Here is a 26453-nt window from a genome sequence, read left to right on the forward strand (position 1 = left end):
TTTCAGGTGTTAAATCCACAGTGCCTACCTTGGAAACCCTTTTAAAGAAGAGTTTTCAGGTATCAGAATGTCACCAAAGAGAAAAATGTACAATTTAATTCTCTAATGAAATCCTCTTGCCTGCTCAGTGGATTTTAGCAGAATCCTAATTTTGGATTCCTCCCCTCGCTTACCTTATTCCAGCAATGGGAGATGGGAATAAATATTTCACAAACAGGTCAGTGATTTTGTAAAATCAAAGATGGCCCTTCATGATAAAAGTTTGAATTGAAAAAAAAATTGGCTCATTCCAAGTGGAATTCTGAGAAAAGGCTTTGGAAATGAAACCTTTGGCAACCTTGAGAATGATGTGTCATGTCTCAGGAGGAAGGGCCTTTCAAGAAGCATTCATCTTAATAGTATCAACTTTGAACCACACAGGAAAGGAAAGAATGAACTGCCTAAGCTGTGAGCATTGCAAACTTCTCTGTCACTCCTTACCTGTTGCAATCATGTGTGATTCATAAGCTAGGTTTAACATTTTCCCCAAATTTCCATAGGAATGCTAAAGATTACTGTGCTGAAAAATATTTCTGAGGTTAAATAGGTCTGGAAAGCTCAGGGGAATAGAAAGTTTAATAGGCCCATTGCCTCCAGCTTTTCTCAGCCCTCGATAGGTTAATGTATATTGGAGCCTCCACAAGGTGTCTGTGGGACAGAGCTCCCCAGCTGGATTTGACCATGGTCCTTGTTTTTTAAAAACTCTCTCGAGATACGGGTTTGGCAGACTCTACCTTGAGAAACGCTGATCTCAATGTTTGTCTTGTTGCCTTTGAATTAACAAATATAGTAATCTCTCATCATCTATAAAATGGTGAAAATGGGTGTGAAGTTTCTAGAAATCTCTGTGGTTAGTAAAAACCCTTTTGGCAAAGCGAAGTTCTCATAGCCATAATTTGAGGGAAAACAAGTTAACAAAAGCCATTAACACTTCCTATTTAAGATATCCACTGCCCAAACAAACCATATTTGTAGGTGTCCAAAGTCACTGAGAAAATTAGTAAAATTTGCCTTTTCTATACCTCAGAGTTTTCATCTGTAAAATGGGGATGTCCACCTCACAGGGCGGTTGCAAGGACTGAAACAGACAATGCCTGCAAAAGCACATGCACATGTGGGAAGCAGATGGATGGCAGTTTTGTTCCCATTTTTATGATAAGCATCTTTTGGAAGACTTGAGGTGGCACCTCCCTTTTGTTGAACAGGTTTTCAAGGAAGGTGGTGGTAGGTTCATGTCAAGATCTTCTAGAGGAACATTTTAAAAATGTGCACATCCAGCCCTCTACTCAGTCCTGGCGAATCATAAATGAGTGATGATAGGGAAGGATGCACCTATGTTTTTAAAAAGCTTCTCCCCTTGGGGATTGAGGTATACTCTAAACACTTGTAATGCATTTGTAGTAAATCCCTAAATTGTGATTCCTCTCTCTTGCAGTAGTTCTGGGATATGTTCCTTGGAATGAAAGGTTTCTGGGGTTAAGTGTTTCAAAATGCTACGTGGTAGTACCCACCTCCTCTTATTAAATTATGAGGGAAGCTTGTAACCCATTGTCTTCTGAGCTTATCTGACTTGGTCACGTGTGTTTCCTGCAACTCTCCTCACCATCTTTGTCCAACACATTTGAGAAATACTGTAGCACAAAATAAGTTGGCAGATTCTTGCAGTCAGAAGAGAATTCTATCAATATTCAGATTTTTTTGTACTAAAGACTCGAGGTAGAAAAGAGCAGCCAAAATTCTTCCTCCCCAGGGAGCTGGCTAAGCCTACTTTTATTTTTCCTATCACTTGCTACTTACAGGTGGAAAGGATATTGAAAATGATGAATGTGAGCTTTCAAGTAAACATCTCTGGGTAGATTCTGAGTAATAGTCAAAGGGCCAGGGAGATGAGCTACTGCAAACCTTGAGATGAGATTCTGGACAAACTTGGCTTTGAATCTTGGTTGCAACACTTCCTGGCTCAGTGACCTTGGGCAAGTTATGCAACCTTTCTCTGCCTCCCTGTCCTCCTGTGTATAATGGGGACAATAATAGCAGCCCCTATTGTATTGGGTTTTTGTGAGGTAAGTGAGATACTCAGGCAAACCCTGTACTAAGGGCTTAATAAAATCGATTATCATGGTTATTACTGTTATGATAGAAATGGGAAACCCACTTAAGAAAAGTGAAGGGAAGAATTCAATTGAAGCAGAATAGAGAACTCTGAAAACCTTGAACCTCAAATAAATTTTCTTTCTTTCACAAAGGAATTTACCTTTTTCTTTTTTGGTAAATCTTTATACCAAGTACCTGTGAGAATTCAGGGTTAGAGTTTGAGAGATGTTATTAAATTGGCTGTTCTACAGCACTGTAGTGTGAATGACCCTTTCATCTGGCTCCTTATTTCAGTTGAATCCCAAACTATCTGGCTAATTAATATACAAGAAACAGCTTGGGAGCTGCTGCCAAAGACAGAAAAGTGATGGGTTGAAACTCACCAACACTGACATAACTGCCACAGAGAGTGCAGAGGACTCAGCATTGTGATGAAGGAGTGAAGGTGGGGAGGCTGAATGGGAGATTAGTAAGCAAATGCCAGTTTCACTGCTCCTCCAGCTCTCTAACAAAATGAAATGAAACAGAATGGACAGTCTCCGAGTGCTTGCATGTAGCACTGAGGCTGCAGGTTTTTTTACACATGCATGCAGACGTGTGTGTGTGTGTGTGTGTGTGTGTGTGTGTGTGTGTGTGGATGCAATGTATATTTCTTACCGTGAGTTATGGTTTAAAATGTGGAAAGCCCCTGCTCTAGAGGGCAGGCCCCTGGGCCCCAAGCCAAGACACAGACGGCTGTTGCCTGTCGAGAATGGCTTAGTGAAGTGACCCCAGATCCTGCCTTGCCTTCTTGTATCAGTGGGTGATTTGGTGAATGTGGCGAGGACAAGCAAAGAAGAGAGAACTCAAGACACCCATCCCCAGGGCAGTGACTGACTGCATTAGAGCCTGGAGCCCAGTGGGAAGGCAGCTGTGGGATCAACAGTAAAAAGCAAGGCCATGTGATGTGGCTATGGTGGTTTCCATTCCCTGGGTCGTAACTGCAGCTGAAGGAGCTGCAACAGACCATTTATTTTGTATCTACTATGCACCAAACCCTATATTTTGTTCTTTTCTTTATCTCATTTGAATCTCACAGCAAAACTATGGGAGAGCTATTGTTATTCCCACTGGAAGAATGAGAGACTAGACTTCTGAGGACTGAAGCAATCATACGAAAGGGATTTTATGGAACTGTTCATCCAGTGTTTTGAGAGGGGCAGGGTGAGGTGTGATGAGTCACCTCCTCTTGAGAAGTTTCAATCTGGATGACAGAACTCTAGCTCCTGAGAATCTCTGAGGAACGAAGCTCTGGCCTTCTTTCTCCTAAATCCCCTGACTCATCCAGTTTCTTCCCAGCTAAGAAAAATGATAGGATTTTAGCCTTTTCCATGGGTAGAGAAAGGTACCAGGTTGGAAATCAACCCTCTGAGGGGAATTTTAATTGGAAATTGGAATATGACACCCAGTTAATGCATATTGTCTGCAAACACCATTGATATTTACTGCCACTATCTACTGGTTTCTTACTACGTGCTTACTTCCCGCCAAGTAACACTATGCAAATGGTGTAGTCTTCAGAATCACCCTACGGAGAGGGTACTATTTTTGTACCCATTTTATAGAGAAGGAATGAAGGTGTGAGAGGGTAATAACTTTCCTAAGGCAAGACAGCTACTAAATGGTGGGGTTAGACTTTAAGTGCTGCTCTGTCAGCTTCCAGAGCCCGGGCACTTAATATCAAGCACTAATGATTTCTCCATGATGTCCAGGGTACCATACATGGAAGTGTGGGGATTAAATAAAGTGTTAACAATTGCTGTCTGTCCTCAAAGAGGCTTCAGTACTGGTGAGAAGGTAAGATACATGCAAATGGAAAAATAGTTAACAATACCTTCTGCTTTTTATGCTGGGGTCAAAGGAGTACAGAGAAGCTTGATGGAGGGCGAGATTGCTGGAGCTGAGTTGGGCAGGATGAACAGGGACTGGAGGAGCGTGGGGAAGTAGGTGGTCCTGAGGCTAACTGAACAGACATTAGACTCCTTGGTTTAGAGCAGAGAGCATAGTTTCCTCAGTCAAACTGAGTGGGTCTCCATTTAGGAACTCTGAGGCCTTCGACAGGTCATTTAACTTTCCTAAGCCTCAGTTTCCCCATCTGTGACAAGGGGATAATACCCAACTAAAGGGTTGCTGGGAAGATGAAGTGTACCTAAATGTTGGGAAAAGGTGGCACCCCTAGTGTACCCTCTACCCACCAGATTAAGTTCAGTTTTCCAGTAGAGCTGGCTTGCTTCTTGCCTTTGACCTTACCATTGCCCTACCTGCTGTGAGAAGCCCTTCACGACACGTCTTTGCTTGAGGTTTGTCTCTCCATCCAAGTTGGCAGTTTCCAGGTGGCAAATCCCACTGGGGTCTGAGGAAAAGAGGAGGAGTATGTCTGCGGGGATGATCTCGTTGCACTGCATTTGAATGAAGTCTCCCACACGCACATCCTTCCAGCACTTCTGCACGTAGCTCTGCTCCTTTCTTGGGTGGGACAAAGACGGGGCAGAGTGAATTTCAAGGTTCTCCAGAAAATTAAGGAGTGAATGCAAAAAAGTCTCACCTGCACCTAAATATCCCCCAGTCAGCTCTGGACTCTCTAAAATACACCATCATAATCTCTACAAAAGTAAACATGATCTATAGAATCCCGCTAGTGAAGGATTTATCCTTACGATTCATTTAGAATTTTGATTGACTGCCAGATATTGACAGCCTCAGCTGCAAAGATGCTCAGCCCTTGCTTCTTAGAGAGAAAAAAATTGAAGAAGGTGGTGACTATATAGTCATAGTAATATGACACTCTGGATATACATCACTTCCCAGAATAGACATTAGAAAGCAGGGTTGCAAGGAACTGGGTATAGGACAGATTGTTTCTGATTATGGGAGGAGAGTGGTGATAGGAAAGGCAGGGTACGGGCCACTGTCTAGGTGGATCTGGAGGAGGGCTGAAATAGAAAACTGGGCGGCCAGGGACTCAGGAAGATGCCCCCAGGAAGTCTGATGGGCTGGCACCCAGAGCGATCAGACAATCAGAGGACTAAAAAAACCTGAGGACATGATGCACTTTCTCTTCACATCCAATTTATCAAGCTCAGATAATAACAGTTGCAGCAATGACTGCAGATTTAGCACTTTTACCATGCCAATCATTACTGTTAACTAATACATAATTTACTTGCATAACACCCATTGGAGTAGATATTATTACAGTCATTTCTCAAATGAGAAAATTGAGGGTCCAAGAAAAACTTCCCAAGGTCTTACAAAAACAGAGCTGAAACCTGAGCCTGGGTCAACCTGACACCAAATCCCACTGTTCTCACTGCTTTACCACCCTGCCTCCTTGACAGCATTCCCCTCTCTCCCCACACGAGGTAAGGCAGCCTTAACTTTTCCACCATCAGTAAAAGGAAGAGGACTGCCTACCACCGCAGGCAATGAGCTCCATCTCACAGAGCTCTCATTTTAGCAAGTCTTCCTTCTGCTTAGCCAACTATTGTTCTGCTTTCCCAGGCAATCAGGTCTATCCCAACTTCAACCATTTAAAAAATATTTTAAGGCATTCATCAGGTGCTTGTGATGCCTTTTGGACTTGCCATGTCAAATTTAACTTTCTGAGTGCCCTAATTATTCTCATGTGACACAGTTTCAAGATCTGTCCTGGAGGCGTGGGCTCTTCTAAGACTGAGTATGAAAAAGTCCCTCTTTATATGCGGGATTTGGCACCAAACCAATACTCCACATGTGGCCTTTCTAACAGAGCCCAGCTGGCTTGCAGCAGCCGGATGTCTCCGTGCCCAGCCAGGCTTGCAGAGGCAGGCTCTGCTTTGCTGTTTTTCTCCACTGCAAAGCCCCTCTGGGCATGTTACTGCTTCTGTTTCTGTTGGAATCTGGCTGCCCAGGGCACGACAAGGCCACTCTTCCACAGAGAGAAAGACATGACTGGAATTTCACTTTCTCCTTTGACTTTATTGAAGCCCCTGAGGAGGATGAGTGTTTGATATTATTATACCCATCTTCCTCCCTTCTTTGGGGCCCTCTGGAGAACCCCAAGCAAGCCCTCCTAAGACCCCCTTTTCCTTGTTGTAAGAGGACTTCCCCTGCCCCTGAAACAAATATGCTACCATTCGGAAGGCCAACCAAGGGAAGATCTGGTGAGGGCCTATAAAATAATGAGGGGCATTAGAACTGGGGAGCTGGGGAGCAGCTCTAAAGACCCGCAGAGGTCTGTGGAAGTGCCTGCGGCTCCAGAGAGCAAGAGAGGCAGTCATTGGTTAAAACAATCCATGGGCAATATCATCCAGATGGTGATGGAGACCATTTCTGAGGATTTTCGGGGGAATGCATCTGCAGTATTTTAGTATTAATTTTATTTCCATGCAAAAGTATGTAACAGGTTTCTAAGCACTTTTCCACTCCATCAGCACCTTATGCTCCCTGTCTGCTCCACATCACTTTTTCTCCCATGGAGACCAGGGATGGCCCCTCCACATTTGTTTCTCAGCGCCATTTCAGAAATACGCTTATCTGTTTGTTTATTGATGTATTTTGGGTAGACACTTCTGCATCAGGAGTGTGAACATTCCTGGCAAATAATTCATTGTCTCTGTGCTGATTCAGGGAGGGATTTGTTTTTTTTACTTTAGAGCCCCCTTGGGAACACCTGCTAAAGTCCAGGTAAGAATCTACTTAAAGGAATTGGAATGGAAAGGGACTCTCCGTGAGAAAAGAAATCTCAGAGGGTGAAGGAGGGGCTGGCTGGCTTTCTCTATGGCTTTTTTATCCTTTCTTTCTTTTTGAGAGAGTGCGTAAAAAAAAAAAAGGGATTCTTAAATATTACTGCAAAATTGCTCCAAGGGACAAAGCATTATCACTGAGCTTGTGTACCTTCTTCCCCCTCCTTCTCTTGGACTTCTGTGTGCTACTGGATAATGTCTCTGAGGATGGTGGGTATCAGCAGATTGCCATCATCCCAGTGTTCTGCCTGGTCTTCGAGATCATATTTACTGGGAACACATCTGACTGAACAGTATCTGGATTGCCAACACTTCCAGAGCACACTGTTCAGAAGATTTGCAAATGCCAGTTGGGACTGCTGCACACACAGGTGTATCACAGGCAAGGCCAACACACCAACACCCAAAACACTGAATCTCAACCTTCCCTCTTCTGATAAAGGGATTTCACTGCTGATTATGGGATGTGGGTTATTAAGGTGATGGGAGATAGAAGGTTATGGAAATGAGCTCCTGGTATATATACACTTTCACAAACAGTCACTTCTGTGAGCTGGGCTGGCACGTTGTCTTGTCAGTTCCCGTCATGCTCATAGGTGTCACGAGGTCAATGGAACGCCCCAGGAAGCTGTAAATCAAACCAATCTGTCTTTCATTATTCCCTGGATCCCAGGGAGGTCACTGCTGTACTGGTAACAATTGCCTCTGTCTTTTCTTTAGATGTAATCCTCTCTCCCTTAGGATGACATGTGGTGGTGAAGGAACATTCTTAGTTCCTGTAGTAGGCTTACCCTCCTCAAGATAGAGACTTCCTATCCCTGGGAGTGTGCCTCTCAAATAGAGGCACACGTGCCTCCAGCCACACCCCCATTCATGTGTGTCTGGGAGTACTGAGGCCATGGGAGCAATGTGATTCTGGGGTATTAGCTTAAAAAATGATTTTTTGGGGAGTCATGTGGTTTAGTAGTTTAGCTGGTATATAATTTGAAGAATTATATTCATATTATTCTAGTTTTGCTGTGGAATCAGAGTCAAATTTCATGGAAGTTTAGAGATCAAAAAATAAAAAGAGTCAGGGACATTTTCTTCTTGCACTGGACTACTCTGCGCTAGTCTCCTGATCCTCTGGGGTCCACTTTGTCTGCTCAGCTGCAGGAGCATGTTTGTGGAAAAGGCAAGGATGCATAGCTCGAGGGCATCCAGTTCCAGGAGGTGATGAATGGCTGAATCCAGCTGATGTGGACAATCAGCGTGCTCTTGCATTGAATGACGCCCAGATGTGGCCGGCAGCTGGCTGGGAGCCACCTGAGGAAGCCATTCCCTCATTAATCCAGCCTGTTTAGAACAGCTGCCCCAGGTGAACACGTCTGTGCACTTTTGATCACCTCCCTGCACAACGAGTCCACAGGGAACTGGCTGCTATTTTAGTTTCATGGGATGTTCACTGCTGTTTAAAAAGAAGACAAATCAACGTGGCTTGGGACGAAGACTCCATCTGGCAGATTCTGCCTTGAGGAGAAATTAAGTGGTGCACTGCTAAATGGCTTCCTGAGAGGAGATAGGGCTTATTAAGAGGTAAATAAACAGCAAGAGAGGTTTGTAACCAACCGGATGCTGGGGAAGCAGGTGAAAGTAGGGAAATGGAAGAGAAGAGGATGCTTAAGGCTCCTTTTATCCCCAAGGATGTGGGTTTTATAAAATGGTTTCAATGAACTAGAGTAGAAGGGATTTATCAGGAGGATTGGTTGCCTGTGGGACTCTTTCAAAATAAGATGATGAGCTGACCTGAGCTGTCCTTCCTGAAGCTCAAATGTCACGCCCTAAATGGTCAGTGTCACTACCCCAGGTGAAAGGGGGGAATTCCAGTGAGAATAAATGCAGTGTAGGAGGGTAAGGGGGGGTTTGAATTCCAGTTTTATGGCATATTATCTGTATGGCATTGGGCAAGTTAGTTAACCTCTTTGAGCCTGTTTCTTCTGTTGAAGGTAGTATGTGCATTTGCCTCAGAGGCTTGTTGAAAGGATTGGTGACATGACTCTTAGGCACTGCATTAGGGATGGAGTTGAGGGCTTTGTGCTTAGTAAGTGCTCAATAAATACAAGCTTGTTTTATGATTATGATGATGATGACCACAATGACTGTTAATGCCATGGAGAAGGTTAACCACCACTCTGCCAGCCCCAGAATTTTCTTCTTCATGCTCTCAGGACACCCAATTTTATGCCCATGATTATATTTCCTGGCTTAGGCCCAGGCACACAGTATACAAACACAAGAAACTCTGAAACTCTGAAAAGCCAAACCTTTTCTCCAACACTGCAAAGAGGGACCCCAACTCAGCCAAATGAATTTAGGACTCTTGCCACTGGCTACTGGGACAAACTCCCAGAAAAACACATCATTGAAATTAAGGGTGCCCAGCAAGTTCATTTATGGATGTTGAGAAACTGATCCTAAAATTTATGGAGAGGCCAAACACCTAGATAGCCAACACGATATTGAAGGAGAACAAAGTTGAGGGTTGACATTATCTGATTTCAAGACTTCCTATAAAGCTACTACAGTCATCAAGACAATGTGGTATTGGTGAAAGAATAGACCAATAGATCAATAGAACAGAATAGAGAACATTCTGGAAAAGGCAAAACTATGGAGCTGGTAAAAAGAACATTGGTTGCCAGGGTTGGGTGGGGGTTGGGAAAGATGAAAGAGTGGAGCACAGAGGGTTTTCAGGGCAGAGCTCTGAAACAGGCTTACATAAATTTAGTCAACTAATCTTTGACAAAGTAGCAAAGGGTACAATGGGGCAAAGATTGGCTTTTCCACAAATGGTGCTGGAATAACTAGATATCCACGTGCAAAAAAATGAACTTAGTCACAGACCTTACAGTTTTCCCTAAAATAACCCCAAATGGATCACAAACCTAAATGCAGAACGTAAAACTATAGAACTCTGACAGAATAACAGGAGAAATCCCAGATGACCTTGCATATGGCAATGACTCTCTAGATACAACACCAAAGGCACCATCCATAAATGAGCCCAGTTAAAAAATGGGCAGGAGATTTGAACAAACATCTCACCAAAGAAAATATACAGATGACAAGTAAACATATGGAAAGATGCTCCATATCATATGTCCCCAGAAAATGCAAATTAAAACTATGGGATACCACTACACACTTATTAGAATGGCGCAAATCCAGATCACCGACAGCACCAAATGCTGACAAGGGTATAGAGCATTAGGGAATCTCATTCATTGCTGGTGGGAATGCAAAATGATGCAGCCTCTGTGTTAGGTAGTTTGACAGTTTCTTACAAAATGAAACATGCAATCCAGCAGTCATGTTTCTTAGTATTTATCCAAAGAAGTTCCATCCACACAAAAATCTGCACATGGATGTTTATAGCAGCTTTATTCCTTTATTCATGACTGCCAAAACTTGGAGGCAATCAAGATATCTTCCATAGGTAAATGGATAAATAAACTGTGGTATATCCAGACCCTGGAATCATTATTCAGTGTAAAAAGGAATGAACTATTAAGCCATGAAAAGACATGAAAGAACCGTAAATGCATATTATTTAGTGAAAGAAGCCAATCTGAGAAGGCTACATATTATGTGATTCCAGCTATATGGCATTCTGGAAAAGGCAAAACTAAGGAACTGGTGAAAAGAATATTGGTTGCCAGGGGTGGGTAGGGGTTGGGAATGATGAAAGAGTGGAGCATAGAGGGTTTTTAGGGCAGTGAAACTACTTGGTATAATGGTGGATATATGTACATTATACATTTGTCCAAACCAATAGAATTACAACAGGAGAGTAATGGTAATGTAACCTATGAACTTGGGATAATTATGATGTATCTATGTAGGTTCATCCATTGTAACATATGTACTACTCTGGTGGGGGAGGATGATAATGGAGGGGGGCGCTGTGTATGTGTGGGGCAGGGGGCATATGGAAAATCTCTGTACCTTTCCCTTAATTTTGCTGTGAACCCAAGACTGCTCTAAAAAAATAGTCTTAATTTAAAAAAAATCAGGAATAGAGGGGTTTGACGGATCTCAAATTCAACTCCCCTTATTCAGATAAGGAAACTGAGGCTAGGAGTGACCTGGCCAAGGTACACAGTACCAAAGCTTGCTCTGAACATCTATTCTTTCCCTGGCATCAAGAAGGAGAACCAAGGGTCCTGTGCCTGGCTCAGGAAAACTTGTGATGCCCAGCTGTTTTGGCAGTGGGATGCTGAGGTAGGGGCAGTATTGTGCAGTGGTTAAAAGTCTTGGAGTCAGGTGAGCTTGATTTGAAACTTGGGGTTGCCCCTTATATGTGGAGTGACTTTGCACTCACTACCTAACTGGCTGATGTTCAGTTTATTCATCTATCAAATGGGACAAATAAAATCTATTCCACAGGTTAAAGTAGGAGTTAAATAATATATGAAAAGGATCCAATGACCTCACAGCAAAGAGCATTTACTGTTGGCATTATCTTCACCATAGTTATTATTAGCTTAGAGCAAACAGGACTATTGCTGGGGAGCCAGCAGACTAGAAACTGCGTAACTCTTTTCATGAGCTAATATGACTGATGTGTGGGGTTTTTTTGGCTGGAAGAAGAGCCTAGCAAGAAGGGATAGGAACTGAGAAGGAAGAAGGAGTTGTGTGTGCCCTGACCCCAACTTGGCCCCAGGAAATGGAACAGGAACTAAAGCAGTTACATAGCAGGCAGCCTGGGCCTGGGGCAGAGGGCAGTGAGTGCAAATACGCTCCCCCAACCTGGCTATTCTTTGCTCCCTGCGCTTACCTGTCAGGTTCGGACCACAGTGAAGGGGCTTCAGACTTGGAAGATTGGGGACAGCAGGGACAGTTGAAGCCAGAGGGGGGCCTGGAGTCCTGGCTTGGCCTGAAATAACTAGGGACACAAGTGATATTCACCATGCCTGAAGCTGCCCAGGTGTGTCTGGGGAGGATGCCAAGTCTCAAATCAGTAGTTAGGAGCTCAGTGTCATTGGGACATTTACATTAATGTGACATTATCACCCAGAGGCTGGTGAGGCCCGATCATCTGGGTCACATTTGTACAGGTCAAAGTCCTCCTTTACACAGAGAAGTGGTTGAAACCCTAGCTCTGGGGTAGCCCACCCTGGACCTCCTTGTGCAGGTGGCTGCTGCACACAGAAAGCAGAACTGAGCACAGAATGGCATCAAGCAGTGATGGCCAGGGAAATACCATGCTTAGAGGCCAGGAAATCCACAGAGGCAATGGGCAGGGTCATGCCTGCAGATGATGGAGAAGGAGCTTGGGGGCACTTGAAGGCATGAGCTCGTTACCCAGAATGGCTTTCCTGTAGCCTCTGTAGATTCCAGTCCTACCTTCTGCTTTTTGCTCTTGGGCATTGAGCATCTGTGGTGTACCTTGTTGCCCCATTTCCTTACATATTATAGTTTTATTTTCTGTTGCATACATCTTCTATTTTCAACTGTGTAACAAGGTTTCTCAGAGCTGGGATGATCTTGGTACCTAGAGGCCTGGTATCTAACACATGAGGAAGCCCTCAGTGAATATTTAGTAACTAACTCCTTGTAGATTTATCTTGAACACTAGGTGGTGGAAGGGAAGCTTTTCCTAACCTTCAGCCATTTTAACATCCACTCTATTTCTTTTTGTTATGGACTCAGCAGTGGAAACTTCATATAACATGAATTTCTCTATATTGATCCTGCACTTACCCTACATTACCATTTAGCTGCCTAATAATGAGACAATCTTTACTATTAGTATTATCTGTGTTTTATAGCTCAGGGAACAGGCCTAGAAAGGTTATTAACTTGGGTAAGGTCACAGAGGTGTCTACCAGGACACGTAAGTGACAGCCACAAGAGCTTCATGGTTCAGTGTGGTCTCTGGGTTCTGGTTGGGAGTGAGGTGCTAAACAGAGAAAGCCTCAGACACTGGTGACATAAAATAACTGAAGCTTGGCTGCAAACAGGAGCCTCACCTTTTGGAATTCTGATCTCCTTAAGGCAAAACAGAGGCTGTAAATCCTCGCCCACCAAAATACAAATTGTGCCTGTTGACACAAGGGCAGAACTTCAGGGACAGCTGAATTCTTGTTTTATTACTCCTCCATCCATTGAGTTTGGGGGAGGACCTATTGCATTCTATCCCGAAATGACAGGCTGAATTGGCCCAAATAGTTTATGGCCCTCTGTGAGCACAGGGTCAGGCAGTGTGAGTAGGGTGGGCACTTGCAAAATTGATGCTTCAGAGAGGAGCCTCGTTTGCTGATGCCAAATGCAGAGCAAAGATGTATAGGATGGAAGCAATGGTCTGTTGGCCTGTAAACTCCAGCCAGTGGTGCTTTTCGTGGTTATGCTTCAAATGACACAAGATGTTTCTCTGTTGTCTGCATTTTTCAGATTCTTCCCCCAGGCCCATTTTGCTGTGTTATTAGAGCTTGGGGTCAAGTTCTTCGGCTAAAGAGTTTCTCTTCTCTCATGTGGTTCCCAGCTCCAGCCATGGTCTTTCTTGCCTCCCTTTGGTCAGCCCATGGTGGCTCCTGGCTTCCAAGGTCACAGAGCTCTCCTTAGCAATATTTTAGCTAACTTTCCCTGAGTGCTACCAGACATCAGGCACTTGCTAAGCCTTATACATGCATTATCTCATTGAATACCTACAGCAACCCTGGGATGCAGCTTTAGGGTGAAGGAGGGTTATGACTATTTTTGAAGTTAGGATGACCCTGGCAAAGCCTAAATTCTGCTTTATCAACCATCTCAACTCCTTTGGGTTTCCCAGACAGTGGTTATTCAGAGGAAATAGCAGAAGAATGGGGTCCAAATAGCTGCCTCATTAATAGCCGTACAAGAATGCTATTCTAATGTACACTCTCTGTGAGAGGTTGGGTTGGACGAAGTGGCTTAGGCTCCGAGCTGTATGAGGCCACCTAAGTCCTTTGCTTGAATCCAAGTCTTGGTATGGCTGTGCTCAGATATGCTGTGGAAAGGGAGGTGGGGAAAGAGGGCCAGGCTCCAGAGGGATTTCCTGAATTCAGATTTTAAATTCTGTTCCATAGACTAGAAAATAAAAAAGTGAGATCATAGTACAGGTATTTGCTCTTAAAACATTGTAACCCTGCTTACTGGTAATGTGGCTCAGTGAATGTCCTTGATTTTTACCAATAAAATAAGCAATTTCTCTCTTGTATGTGTGGAGAATGTAGCAAGCAAGTTGAAGACTCAGGTTGGGCCTGACACTGAAAACATTAGAATTGAAATGACTGGAAATTTAAACAAGAAATTATTTAGTGCTACTTATGGTGCAGACCCTGAATTAAATGGTTTATAAGGATTATGTCATTCAATCCACAGGACCCTGGGGAATAGGTGCTAGTATTGTCTGCATTTTCAGATGTTGAAATGAAGGCTCAAGTGATCGAGTAACTACATATGCCCACACATTTAGCAGGCGGCAGTCTGGGGACAACCTCAGGTCCGAGGCCAAAGTCCTTGAAGCCAAACATCCAGTAAGATGTCACCTTTGAAATGTCATTGCTGAGATTACTCTGCTCACCCTCCTTTGGCACTGCATTGTATAGTTTGTTTCTAAAGCTCTGTTATTTTCAAGCCCTCATGCGTGTCATCTATACATTTTTCCACAAAATATTCCATAGAGAGATAATGATCACTAAAGATGAGCCAAAGGGGTCCCAACTGCTTAAGTGGCTTCATTTTGCTCATCACGTAGTTAACAGTGACAGGCCCAGGGTGAGGACCTCTGGCTTCCTCATTCTTGGGCTTTCCAGTGGGGGCACTGGCCTGAAAGGCACTGACAGATGACCGTAGGCTGCACACCAGGCTTCTTTCTCCTCCAGCAGAGCTTGCCGCCACTGGGAAGGGAAGCCCTCAGTGCAGGGCTGTCAGAAGACTGGCCACTGCCCCATAGCTTCTTACTGTAGCAGAATTACTTTCATGTTATAGTGGCCACCTGACTTGCAGAAAAGAGAATCTCCAAGTCTTGGTAAAAAGTCACAATTAAAAAATTTCTCATCTCAGCAGTTCTTCCCCTGTTTCTGCCATTTCTTGATCCTGGTCTTTCTGATGCCAGCGAAAGCCACACATATGACCTTCAGTTGACATATGAACAGCCTGTGAGCTGAAACATGTTCCCTCTGCCTGTTTATAGGCTGCTCATCCTTCAGTGCCTTCCTGGAACGTCACCTCTTCAAGGAAGGCTTCCCTCAGCTGTGATGTTTTTGCAGGCTGTGATGTGTCACTGCATCCCCTGTGTGACTGCCACCCTTTGTACTCTGACAGGGGACACTGTAGCTGCTTACAAGCTCCTAGTGATCCCTGAACTGAGAGCCCCTCAACAGTACCCAGGGCCTGTCATGCCAGTGGCCACACACCTCCAGAATTAATATTTGCTGAACAGATGACCGAGTGCTTGGCTGCTGATCCACTGGAAGGCTTTTGTTTCATCACAAAATACCACCTTTGTGGAGTCCCTTGGTTTACACTCCTGCTTCCTTACTGCATGCTTTTTGAGGACAGATAAAAACTTACTAAGTTGGATGGAAAGATACAAATCTCTTGCTGGGTATGGTTTCTAGATTCATTAAACTGAACCCTGGGAGAAACTAAGCTAATACAATTCTGAAGCTAATCTCTCCTTGAAGTCATTCTATAAATCTGATTAATGGGTCACCTTTAGACCACAAGCACGGTTGCTATAGTAAAAGAAACGTTCTAACAGGACTGTAATTCTGTTAACAAGGCTTTTGTGGTTTGCAGAAAGGTTCTCTTGCAGTATAAACAGGTCTAGTCTGGATGATGCATGGGATTAGGCCGAGCAAAATTCTAGGGCCCTCATTCATATTCAATTACATGAAGATGAAAAGAAAAAGGACATCAGTTTCTCAAATGTGTGAATCTGAGACAAAATGGAAAAGAGCTAGTGCTTGAGAGATAAGCTTTCATGTTGCTTCTCAGGAAAAAAAATTGCCCTCTCAGATCTTGTATTTTTTGTCTGACACCCCACCATGTACCACCGATGTTTGGCAAAAGGGAATATCCTTCAGCATCTATTAGAATAATAACTAACACTTACCTAGCATTTCCTAGCTTCCTATTCTAGGGTCTTTCATGGAGTCAATCCATTCCAGAGTTGGAAGAACCTTAGGGCTATATGGTACAGAATATCCCAAAGTGGGTATGATCTTGTGAATACATGGAAAGCAGTTTATAGAGTTTAGGTTAAAAAATATTTTACAGTGCTAGTGTTGAGGACTAGGAGGTGGCCCCTGTCCAACATCTGTTCTCTCTTTTCTCAGAAACTATCTCATTTTTTAATTTGGTTTTACATATTCTCTGCATAGCTCATATGCTTGTAGGGAAGTGGACTTCATGCTGGACTCTGTGGCTCAGGCTTATCTAATTAGCAAAATCCCCCTCTCCTGCTCACACAGATTGGTTTGGAGATGGGCATGTGACCCACTGGGGTCACTGGGGTATGAGGAAGGTGTAGGGAATAAGTTTCCTTTGACCATCCCAGAATGCTTCCTTTCTTTCTTCATTTGTGAATTAACATGTGTAGATGTGAGGGCTGGAGCTGCTACAGCCATCATATTGCCATGAGGGAAGTCGGCTCGAAGATGAAGAAGACATGGGGAGACTGAATGAAAAGGAGAAGTAAGTGCTGTAGGCAGAGTGCAGGCTGAATCATGCCTGATCACCTGCCAAACTCAGGACATTTACAGTGATTTAAGCCAACAAGTCTCTTTGTGGTTAAAACTTGTTTGAATTGAGGTCTCTGCTGCTTGCAGCAGAGAGCATCTCAACAGACCCAACTGTTAAACAAAGCTTGGTTACTGAGGGTTCTCCCAGAACCTTCATTAATGTGCACTGTTGGACTGAAGAAAAGCATTGAATATGTACTATTTCCCAATTTATCTGGCTGCGGATTCATTCGTTCACCTCACAGGACAAGATCAAATCTGACTCCCAAGTTTTACAAAAGTGGAAACTGAGCTCCAGAGATACAAGTGACTTTTCTAAGCCATTATTAGTAGCTAGTCCAGATCTGGGTGTAGACTCCCAGGCCTGCATTCTTGCTTCAAGGTCATATCCCTTCTCTGCCCAAACAGCTATAGAGGGATTGAAGGGGGATCTCAAAAGGAGAATCTAATTATTCATTTGCAGAGACTTCAGATTCCTAGTATATTATATAGCCAAGGTTGCAAATTAGGGGGCTCACAGGCAAAATAAGAACATTGGGTCAAATAAAATAGATCTGGAGTTTTTGGAAAAATCACATCAGTTACCAACATTTAATATTCAGTTTCTTTCAAATAAAAACTATTAATTTCTAGCTTCCTTGATAAAACTCAGACATTCTGACAACACTAAGCCTGGATTTCCACATGATAACCATCTAGAGCTGTGCGGTCAGCTCTGCCTCCTGAGATGAATGCATAGGTGCCCCCTTTGCCACAGTCCCTGCCCCCACTACTGTATCCTAACACTGATGCCAAATGCCAGTTGCCACTTATCAGTGCACCTATAACACTGCTTCCCCTTTGTATGCAGTCTATTTCATTCTATTACCTTTCCTGGCCCTGTAGTCAATTATTTTGCTCTACTGGAAAAGTCAAATTTCCTGAATTGAGATGTTATAGATATTAAACATTTCCAAAAGTTTGGTAGGTTTGGAACAACACTGAATTAATTAAGGGTAAATAGGTTTCTGCACTATGTATCTTTTCTTAGTTGTTCATGGACCAAAGGTCAGGAGGGACAGCACACATTTTTTTGGCCATGTCTTTTATCAGAGACTCTTTGTCACTATTATTCCACTGAATACACTTTGGGAAATTCTGCCATGAAAACCCCTTATGTCCCTCTCTTCCATTAAGCCTGTGCATTAATGTCTCTTTTTGCTAGGATTGTTATCACCTTGGTTTTCCACTGTTTCCTGGAAGCTATTTTGAGGACAGAACAGCAGCCTGGGTGACATCAGTCCAGCACCCAGCTCGGGTCAGTCTGTGGTCTGATCAACACTGATATTACCTCAAGAACAGGCTCATTAATCTGGCCGAGTAGGACCAGGCTAACTGAGGCCCACACACATCCCTCCTCAAGGAACCAGCTTTCTGACTCACCACTGTGTATCTTCTCTGGAAAAAAAAGCAATGAAGGAGAAAGGTAGAGAACAAAAAGTGATGGTGTGGATTGGTGACAAGGAAAAATAGTGCTTTCTTAAAAAACAGTCTCTTTGAAGACAGGCATCAGAACCCAAAAGGCATATTTTCTCTCTCTTTATAATTTCTTTATTCAAAGGTGAAGAATGACTAAATCTCAACTAAAGGTGTTCAGTGTGCTAACAACATTGAAGACGGTTGGATCTAGCTGTAAACAACTAAGTCCTTCAGATTAACTCTTTCAGACATGCAGTTGTGGTCCTGCAAGCAAAGAGGCCAGAAGCTCATTTGCTGGTGAGGGAGGGTACAGAGTTCCCCCTAGGGGTGCCCTGGAGACAAATGAGTCCCCTGCATTCATGATCTTTTCAGAGGCTTCCTCAGACTACTACTTTCCAAGTGGAGTTTGGCTCATAAACCCTCGTCATCCAGCTCCAAGTTGGTCACCTTCTCCTCCCGAGAAGAGAAGCTCTCCTCAGAAGGAAGCAGTCTCTAAGTAGCTGCAGTGGACTCCTTGAGGCAGCCCTTTTCTTTCTAAGAATGGTCAGAGCAGCTGCGAACTTCTACTCAATCAGGGTTGATAAAGTCAGAGGGAAAAAGCCAGAGGGATGTTGTTCCTTGACAGAGATGGACATTTCCCTGATTTTCCAAGAAGTCAAGCCCTTACCTGCTGGTGATTTAATTACCTAAGGCTGCTAATTGCTCACCTGGAAAGCCCTCAGTCCCGGCAGAATCTCTGTGAGTCCAGACTCAACTCCCTTACTTCTTTCCAGGCTACACGAGTTGTCACAAAGTTGAAACCCACAATAATTCTATCTTCTTCTGACTGAGAACATGTCTTTTCCCTAACAACCCAGTTTGGTCAATTGCTCAAAGGAATCTTTGTTAAACAATGTTTGTAAAATAACATTCAGTAATGTGGTCAAAAAGGTGGTGTGCAATTCTTGCTTCAGTTGGGACAACATCAGAGAGGAAGAGTAAGGACAAGCTTGATGGTGGGGAGCTACCACGAGTTCTACATTCTAAAAATAAAGCAATCACAGATCACACACTGAGCCTTTATTACACGTTGGGCATAGTGTTAAGCAAAGATTATGGCATGCGATTCTCACTACCGCCCCAGGAAATGTTCCAATTTTACGAATGATCAAACAAGGCTCAGAGAGGTTAGATCACTTGCTTAAGGCCATGTGGTTAATGAGTGATGGAGACAGTGTTCCACCCAGGCAGTGTGCCCCCAGGGCTGGTTCTCCTAATACAGTGCTCTACTGCTCCCCTGAAAAACAGTGATGCCTCTGCCCTCCAATGGTCTCCAGACACACTCAAATATGCTCATGGTCGCACTGGGCTAAGAATGGGTGAGAGTTTAAGCAAAATTCTTTAATGTTGAACACATTTGAAACTGCAAAGAAATGTCACATAGTAAAGACTTCCTAATTTTAATAGACTATTGACTCGAGCTCCTACTTTTTTGTTCATTGGTTTTTTTTTTTTGGTAGCCTTTCCTCACTGTGGAGAACTGTACAGCTTCACTGAGATAAATAATGCTGTCTCCCTACTCCATCCCTTCTCTAGACAGCAGCTGTGGTGAGAGCAGCCACACACAGATCAGAATGGGACCTGCAATATGTCCCCAAAGTATTTTGCCTTACCTGTTATAGATGAAGCACTCACTGTTATTGATCAGTTTATCAGATTTGTACCTCCGGAGGTCTTCCCAAGCATCCTTGATGGCAGTGACTGCCAGGATGACACAGACTGGGATCGTGCTCATCTCAGGCTGGAAAGCATTGACCACAGGGACAAAATTCAGAATCACAATACCCACAAAATAGAGATTGGCAAACCGGTGTAGCTGCTCAAAGATGTTCTTGGGTATGAAGGACAACACGGTGTATTTGCTGGTCTTAATTTGATTGCCACAATAATGTCTGTTGGGGTTCTCTTTGTGGGACCATCTTTCAAAGGGCAGGTTGGAGACCACAACTCGCTTCTTGTCTTCTTTCCTTTTCTGTCTCCTCTTCCCTTCTTTTCTCATCTCTCAATTTTCAATCTGTCTCTTTAGTTTTCATAGGATGACACTCAAGTTTTCCGTAGAAGAGGTTTTTCCTTGATTAGTTCCATTGTTCAGCTGCCAGCGAGTCATGTCCCTGGCATCTTTTACTTGCCTTCTCTGTGGGAAATTTCTCTCTTTCCCAAGGAAAAGTAAAGGTAAAGAGCCTGTGTACTCCAGAGGAGAAATATGACAAGGAAATAGCTTGTGGAGAACAGGTGTGCACCCAGCCGGGCCACTTCCTTCTTACTTGTTGAGCCTCTACCTGTTGGAATGTAGACGTCACCCAGGTATTTTCCTTTCACACCCCAGGCAGCCAAGAACAGGTGCGCCAACTCTGGGTCCTAAAACCGACCTAGTTTCAGTTCTAAAACAGTGGTTTTTAGCTAAGTGCCTCAGAGGCTTTAAAAATGGTATATGTTTCCTTGTTTGGGAGATACCACCTGTCACCCTCCAAAGAACTACTCTTAAACTTGGGCTCCTGAAATGGTCCAGATAATTCTTGAGTTTAATTCTTGAGCTTTCCACCCTTAATAACTCTTAATGACATTACATGCTTGTGCTTAATAATATGTTTACACAGGGTAAATTAAGGTTTCTAAATCTCAGCACTACTGATATTTTAAGCTGAATAATAATTCTTTGTTGTGTGTGTGTGAGTGTGGGGGGCTGTCCTGTGTATTGTAAGATGTATAGCATCTCCTTGGCCTTTTCTCGCCAGATGCCAGTAGAACCTCCTTCCCAATTTGGCAAACAAATATGTCTCCAGACACTGTCAAATGTCTCCTGCAGGGCAAAATTACCCTGGTTGAGAATCACTGAATTAAATGAGCTTAGGGAAACATAATATGAGGAGACCAATCCTTTAAAAATGCTTTTGAGTTTCTACAACCTGTTTGCAAGAGAGAAAACAGAAGAATGATTTCTCTTACCTCTCATATATCTGGATGTTGGAGCAGTTTATCTCTCTGTCAAAGCGGTGTTTCCTAAAGTCCTCCATGCCGTCCTTGACCATGATGGTGAACAGCACAATGGCCAATGGTAACATGGTGATTTCCCTGTGGAAAACTTCCATGGAGGGTATCCAGTTCAGAATGACCAAGAACAGGAAATAGAGGTTGGCCCATCTGGAGGGGGCAAGCAAGGTATGAGTGAAAATCCCTGAGAAGAAAAATACACTCTCTGCACTATTTCTTCCTTACTGTTGGCCCTTACCAAATAAAGTGACATTCCTGAATCTCTGTCAAATTGTGTAAAATGGGGATAGCAATACCTACTTTAAAGGAATCTTATAAACATGAAATGGGATAATATTTTGTTACAAACATAATAGAGGGTTCTGGAGCATAGTAGTTGTTCAGTAAATGGTAGCTTATAGTAATAATTGCAAAATTTAGGATGATACATAAATGTACATTTTACTTTATAATTAAAAGATGGTTTTGCATATTATCTCAAAAGGGTGGCTCGCAAGTTTTTAGTTTTCCAAGCGCATCTTGCTCTCTTTTGCCACAGTGCCTTTGCACATGAAGTTCTGTCTACAAGAACATTCTCCTGGCTCCCTTCCCTGACTTTCGTCTCTCTTCACCTAATTAATGCATTCTCTACTTTCAGGTTATACTTCAGTTGTCACTTCCTCCTAGAAGTCTTCCCAGACTTAATGGGGCCAAATTTCTCTCTTACTCACTCTAATAGCACCACATACCTCTTTTTGGAATTATCTATCTGAGTTATAATTTTACATCAATTTATATAATTCTTAAAATTAATGTTTGTCTCTTTCACTAGAAAATACAGTCAGGACAACCTCTCTTTTTTCCTAATGTATCTCTAGTATCCAACATATGACCTAACAGAGTAGAATCTGATAAATATTTGTTGAATGACTGAAAGCACAAATGACTGACAAGCCTTCTCAAGGCATATGCATTTGGATATGAAAGGAAAGGAGGCCCAGAGGACAGCATCTCAAGTTCTTTTCAGAATTATCAGCAAATACTTGGTTACAGTGTCTGCTGTTCAGCTAAGTGGTTGTACCTGTGGAACTGCTCAAAGAGATTCTGGGGCAGGAAGGTGAGGAGGGTATATTTGGTTGTGCAGATTCTGTTCCCAGGGTATCTCCTGGAGATCTTTGCCCAATCCCTGTGGCATATGCTGTTGTTGGGGAACACGACCCGCTGCCGCATCAGGTTGTAGCTCTGCCTCCCCTTCTCTTGGGACAGCAATGGAGTGGCTTCTGATGGAGACTGGAGGAGGCCGTCTCTGATTCGCCACTGCCACCTGGGCCAAGAGGAGTCCACTGAGAGCGCCATTCCAGCGGCCAGCTATGGTCTGCAGACACATGAAGTCTCTATGGTCAGGAGAAACATATGGCATATCAGCTAATCCACTTGTCACCCATCCATCCAAGGTAGATTCTGGGATTCAGTGTGAGAAAAATAGGTTCAGTCCCTCTAATCCTATGTTCTAGGGTGATAGACATGAAGAAATAATCCTCTAAGTAATATTCAACTAACACTGTGATAAGTGCCATGAGAGAATTTAATTTGGAGAAATTAATTTTGATGACCTAGTTGGGGCTCTCAGCAAAAGTATGGCCTGGTGGGCTAGGACCCAGGGGCCTGCATCCTGGCTCTGGCTCATTTCTAGCTCTGAACTGTCCTTTCACCTTGCTGGTCTTCAATTTCTGCACCGTAATATGAGGAGATTTAGTCTTACTCTATGTTTTCTGTGACAAAAATTGGACAGTACATAAAAATATGCTGGGACACGTCTTAAAGGGAAAAGCATTTGTTGTTTAGGGTTTCTCCAGCTCTACAGTTTTCTGATGCTGATGATATTTTGGAGAACCCCATTCACGGTCAGAACCTTGAAGGGGAGTGACAGATGGAGAGAGGAGAGTCTCCTTCCTAAGACATCGGGGCCGGAGATCCCTGGACTGTGGATACTGTTCCTTGGACGTGGTAGCTTTTTCTCATCTGGCTGGTTGGACCTGGGGGTGAAAGGTCCCTTCCTTCTTCTCCACTCCATTCAGCGGTGTCTGAAACTGAACACTTAGTCAAGCAGATGATCTTTCTAGATGGTGGAAGAATGCTGCTTTATCTAGGATATTCCTATTTCTGAGCTCTTTTAATAGGACCCATAAGCAAGCCCTCAAGTTTCCTTTGGCCAAATCTTGCTTGAAGACTCAGGAAGATGTTATTCAGAGATATACTTTGTAAGGTCAAAAGCTGTATATAATAGTGCTTCTCACCCAGTAGGCTCACAGGATGTTTTTCTATTGAATAAATGAATGAATGTCAGGTATTGCTTACAATGAGAAACCCCATCTGTTACTGAAAATATCATTCTCTAAAAGAGAAAAAGTTGCATTTCTAGATTAAATGGTAATATCTTTCCTGATGCCTATATGATCTGACTCTGATCATAATTCTCCTCATGACTTTAATTAATCTGTATGATTTTCAATTCACAGACCCTGAGGATACAAAAAGTTCTTCAGGGTCTTGAGTGAATCCTTGTTGCAAGTATGAAAAAGTTCATGCAATTACTGATGCCCACCATAATGTGACCAAAGGAATAATATGGTAGTTTGGTAAACCAGAAATAATGTTGTATATATTCTTCCTCATTATAAAAAAATATGCCCCTCTCATGAATTCTAATATTATTTTTATATTTGTGAAAGAAAAATAAATGAAAAGCTAATTCATGAATAGAGTTGGAAATACAAATGAGAAATCTTGCCTTGGTTTATGCCATATACATCAGGCTTCTCTCAATCTGAGGTGATAAGATCTTTATAAAGGAAGGTTGGGCTTATATGGGAGATGCAGGTATTTTAGGTGGGATTGTTGATTTAGAAAAACCATTTATCATAATCAGAGTCTTTATTTTTCTTTATTAACAATATGAAATAAGCTTCCTTAAAAATAAAGCAGATGCAAAGTGGATGCCAAATTAGCAGATGAAAGTTTGATGAGGAACTGGATATTTCCACTATTTCAAAGTAACCTCCCTCAAAATTATTAATTATAATGGCAAAAAAAGAATCACTTTGTAGTGGAGAAATATGGCAAAAATCACCTTACCAAAGAGATCAAAGCAAACATCACCAATATTGGGATAACTTGACCTCTTGTGCCTCCTGATATAACATACTGAGAAGGACATGACATCATTTCTGTGGTAGTCACAAGGAAACATTGAAAACCTCAAATTGGGGCTGTTCTACAAAATAACTGGCTTATGTTTTTCAAATCTCAAAGGTCAAAGTGTTTCTGATTAAAGGAGACTAAAAAGCTATGATAACTAGATGTAATATGTGATCCTGAATTGTATCCATGACTAGGAGGAGATCTAATATACAAAAGACATTATTAGACAGTGGGCAAAATTTGAATATGAATTTTGGATTAGTAATATCTTAATAATGTCAAATTGCCTGATTATGATGATGATGATGATGATGATGATGATATGGTGGTTATATAATAAAATATTCTTATTCATAGGAAAACCATCCTAAAGCAATTAGGAGTAAAGGGGCAAGACATCTCAGTGGTTCAGAAAATAATATGCACATCTGTTTATGTGTCTGTATACATACATACATATATACAGTTAGCTAGGTAGGGGGGTTGTGGAAGGGAGTTCCAGGTAGAAGAATTGGTTCTGAGGTAGGGCAAGGGAATGAGACAAGGGTCATGCCATTGTAAAATATACTTAACCTGAGAAAAAGGCCTAGCTTATTCTTTAACTTTATAGGCTGTTCTTCCTCTTCTTCCCTCCCCTTAATCAATTAAGTAACTTTGTAACCAGGACAGGAAATAGAACTCCAAAGTGTAAATGAAGCAATGTGGATAAAGAATCCTGAGATCTGTACCAACACAGTCATCTAAATAACCCTATTCATAAGACAAAACTTCAAATAAAATATGAATCACCTGTATATATCGTGCCTTATGCTGACACCTCTACAGGAAAGACCCTATACCCAAACCCTTGAGCGTGCCTCCTCTCTGAGGTTGCCCACACTCCCTTTTCTTTTAGTGTGTACTTTTAAAATAAAGCCTTCTCATTGCTCAACTTATTGTGTTTTGTCCCTGTGCCCTTCCAGTAGTGCCTTTGTCACCTTGCTATTTCTATTTTCCAGACTTAAGCACAAGCCTTCACTCTGTCTCTGTTCTACTCCAGATAGGTAGGGAGGGGCTACTGAGCGCTCTGATTTGGGCTTGCAAGTTCCTTTTGCCTGATTGACCTGGACAAGGCTGCAGCTGTGCAATCATGCTCTGAGGATCTCCTTTCTTTGCCTTTGGGAAGGTCTCAGAACATAATCTCACTCTATCCAGTGCTCCACAACTCCCCCAAATCCTGGGGTGGTAGGGGCTTAGTTCCCATGCCATACAGATCCAAGTGGACACTGGACACCAGGTGAGCCTGGCTTTAGGAGTTGGCAAGGGATCCGCCCAATGCCAAGCAGGAGTTCAGTGAGCTTCCCTTTCCTCCCTCTGTTCTTCCTTGCTCTCTGCTGCCTGCAAAGGCAGCTGCCATTCTCTGATACTCTCTCCTTAATGAATTCCTTCCTTACCTACACTCTTCCAACCTGCTGGAGAATTCTTTTTCATTCAGAGTCAAGAACAATCCCTTGTCCAGGTTGAAGTTTCACTGGTGTACAGGGAAAGACCTCCCCAGATACAGCTGCCTGGCAACAGTTCTAGAAACAGCAAGTTCACAGGAATGTCCTACAGAGTACATGAAGTGGGAACAAAGAGTAGCGGGATTTGAGCTGGAGAGACAAGGGCTAGATAGATGGCCTACTCATCATGTTGAGAGTACGGTGTCTTGAAGAGTTTTAGGCAGGGAGGCAGCATGGTCAGAGCTGGGCATCCCAGGCTTTGTTCTGGCAGCAGCACAGAGGGATGGGCTGGAGGGTGGGCAACACTGGGGACAGGAGGCAGCTCTTTGACCCACGGCTTCCTCTTTCCTCCAAATCAATTACTTATTTCCAAAAGTGAACAGCACACAAAGGGGGATTATCTAATCCTTTAATATGAGGTGTGGTTTATTACTGCTTTCAGAAAGGGAGGGGCATGCCTGAAGCAACTCTTCAGTCCTTCTTGTTATAAAGTCTTTCTCTTATTCTTTCATTGAAATGGCACCTCCCACTAACAATAAACCTGAGGATTTTCTAGTTTTGCTAATTCACACTCAAGATTGCCTCTAGCTTGAAACATTAATCCTCTCTAGCCAGTATCATGTTTTCCTGGGCAGACTATCCCCTAAATGGTGGGTGTG

At 43.0% G+C, this 26453-nt stretch overlaps 1 protein-coding gene across 10 annotated transcripts in view; it reads right to left on the minus strand.

The window, feature by feature from the left end:
* The window catches only part of ATP10B (ATPase phospholipid transporting 10B (putative)), a 294689-nt gene that overhangs the window by 77369 nt on the left and 190867 nt on the right, over positions 1-26453 (minus strand). For 9 of the 10 annotated variants that reach the window (XM_057491415.1, XM_057491433.1, XM_057491430.1 and 6 more), the window contains 3 exons: positions 22194-22506; positions 21089-21283; positions 4434-4638 (listed from right to left, as the gene is read on the minus strand). In XM_057491415.1, coding sequence (XP_057347398.1) covers positions 4434-4638; positions 21089-21283; positions 22194-22468 — 675 coding nt within the window. In that variant the 5' untranslated portion in view covers positions 22469-22506. Of the gene's footprint in view, positions 1-4433; positions 4639-19755; positions 20568-21088; positions 21284-22193; positions 22507-26453 lie in introns of those variants that run through there. The other variant, XM_036919617.2, reaches the window with a different exon arrangement.

The sequence above is a fragment of the Manis pentadactyla genome, chromosome 2 (genome assembly GCF_030020395.1).
Source record: "Manis pentadactyla isolate mManPen7 chromosome 2, mManPen7.hap1, whole genome shotgun sequence".
Taxonomy (NCBI): Eukaryota; Metazoa; Chordata; class Mammalia; order Pholidota; family Manidae; genus Manis; species Manis pentadactyla.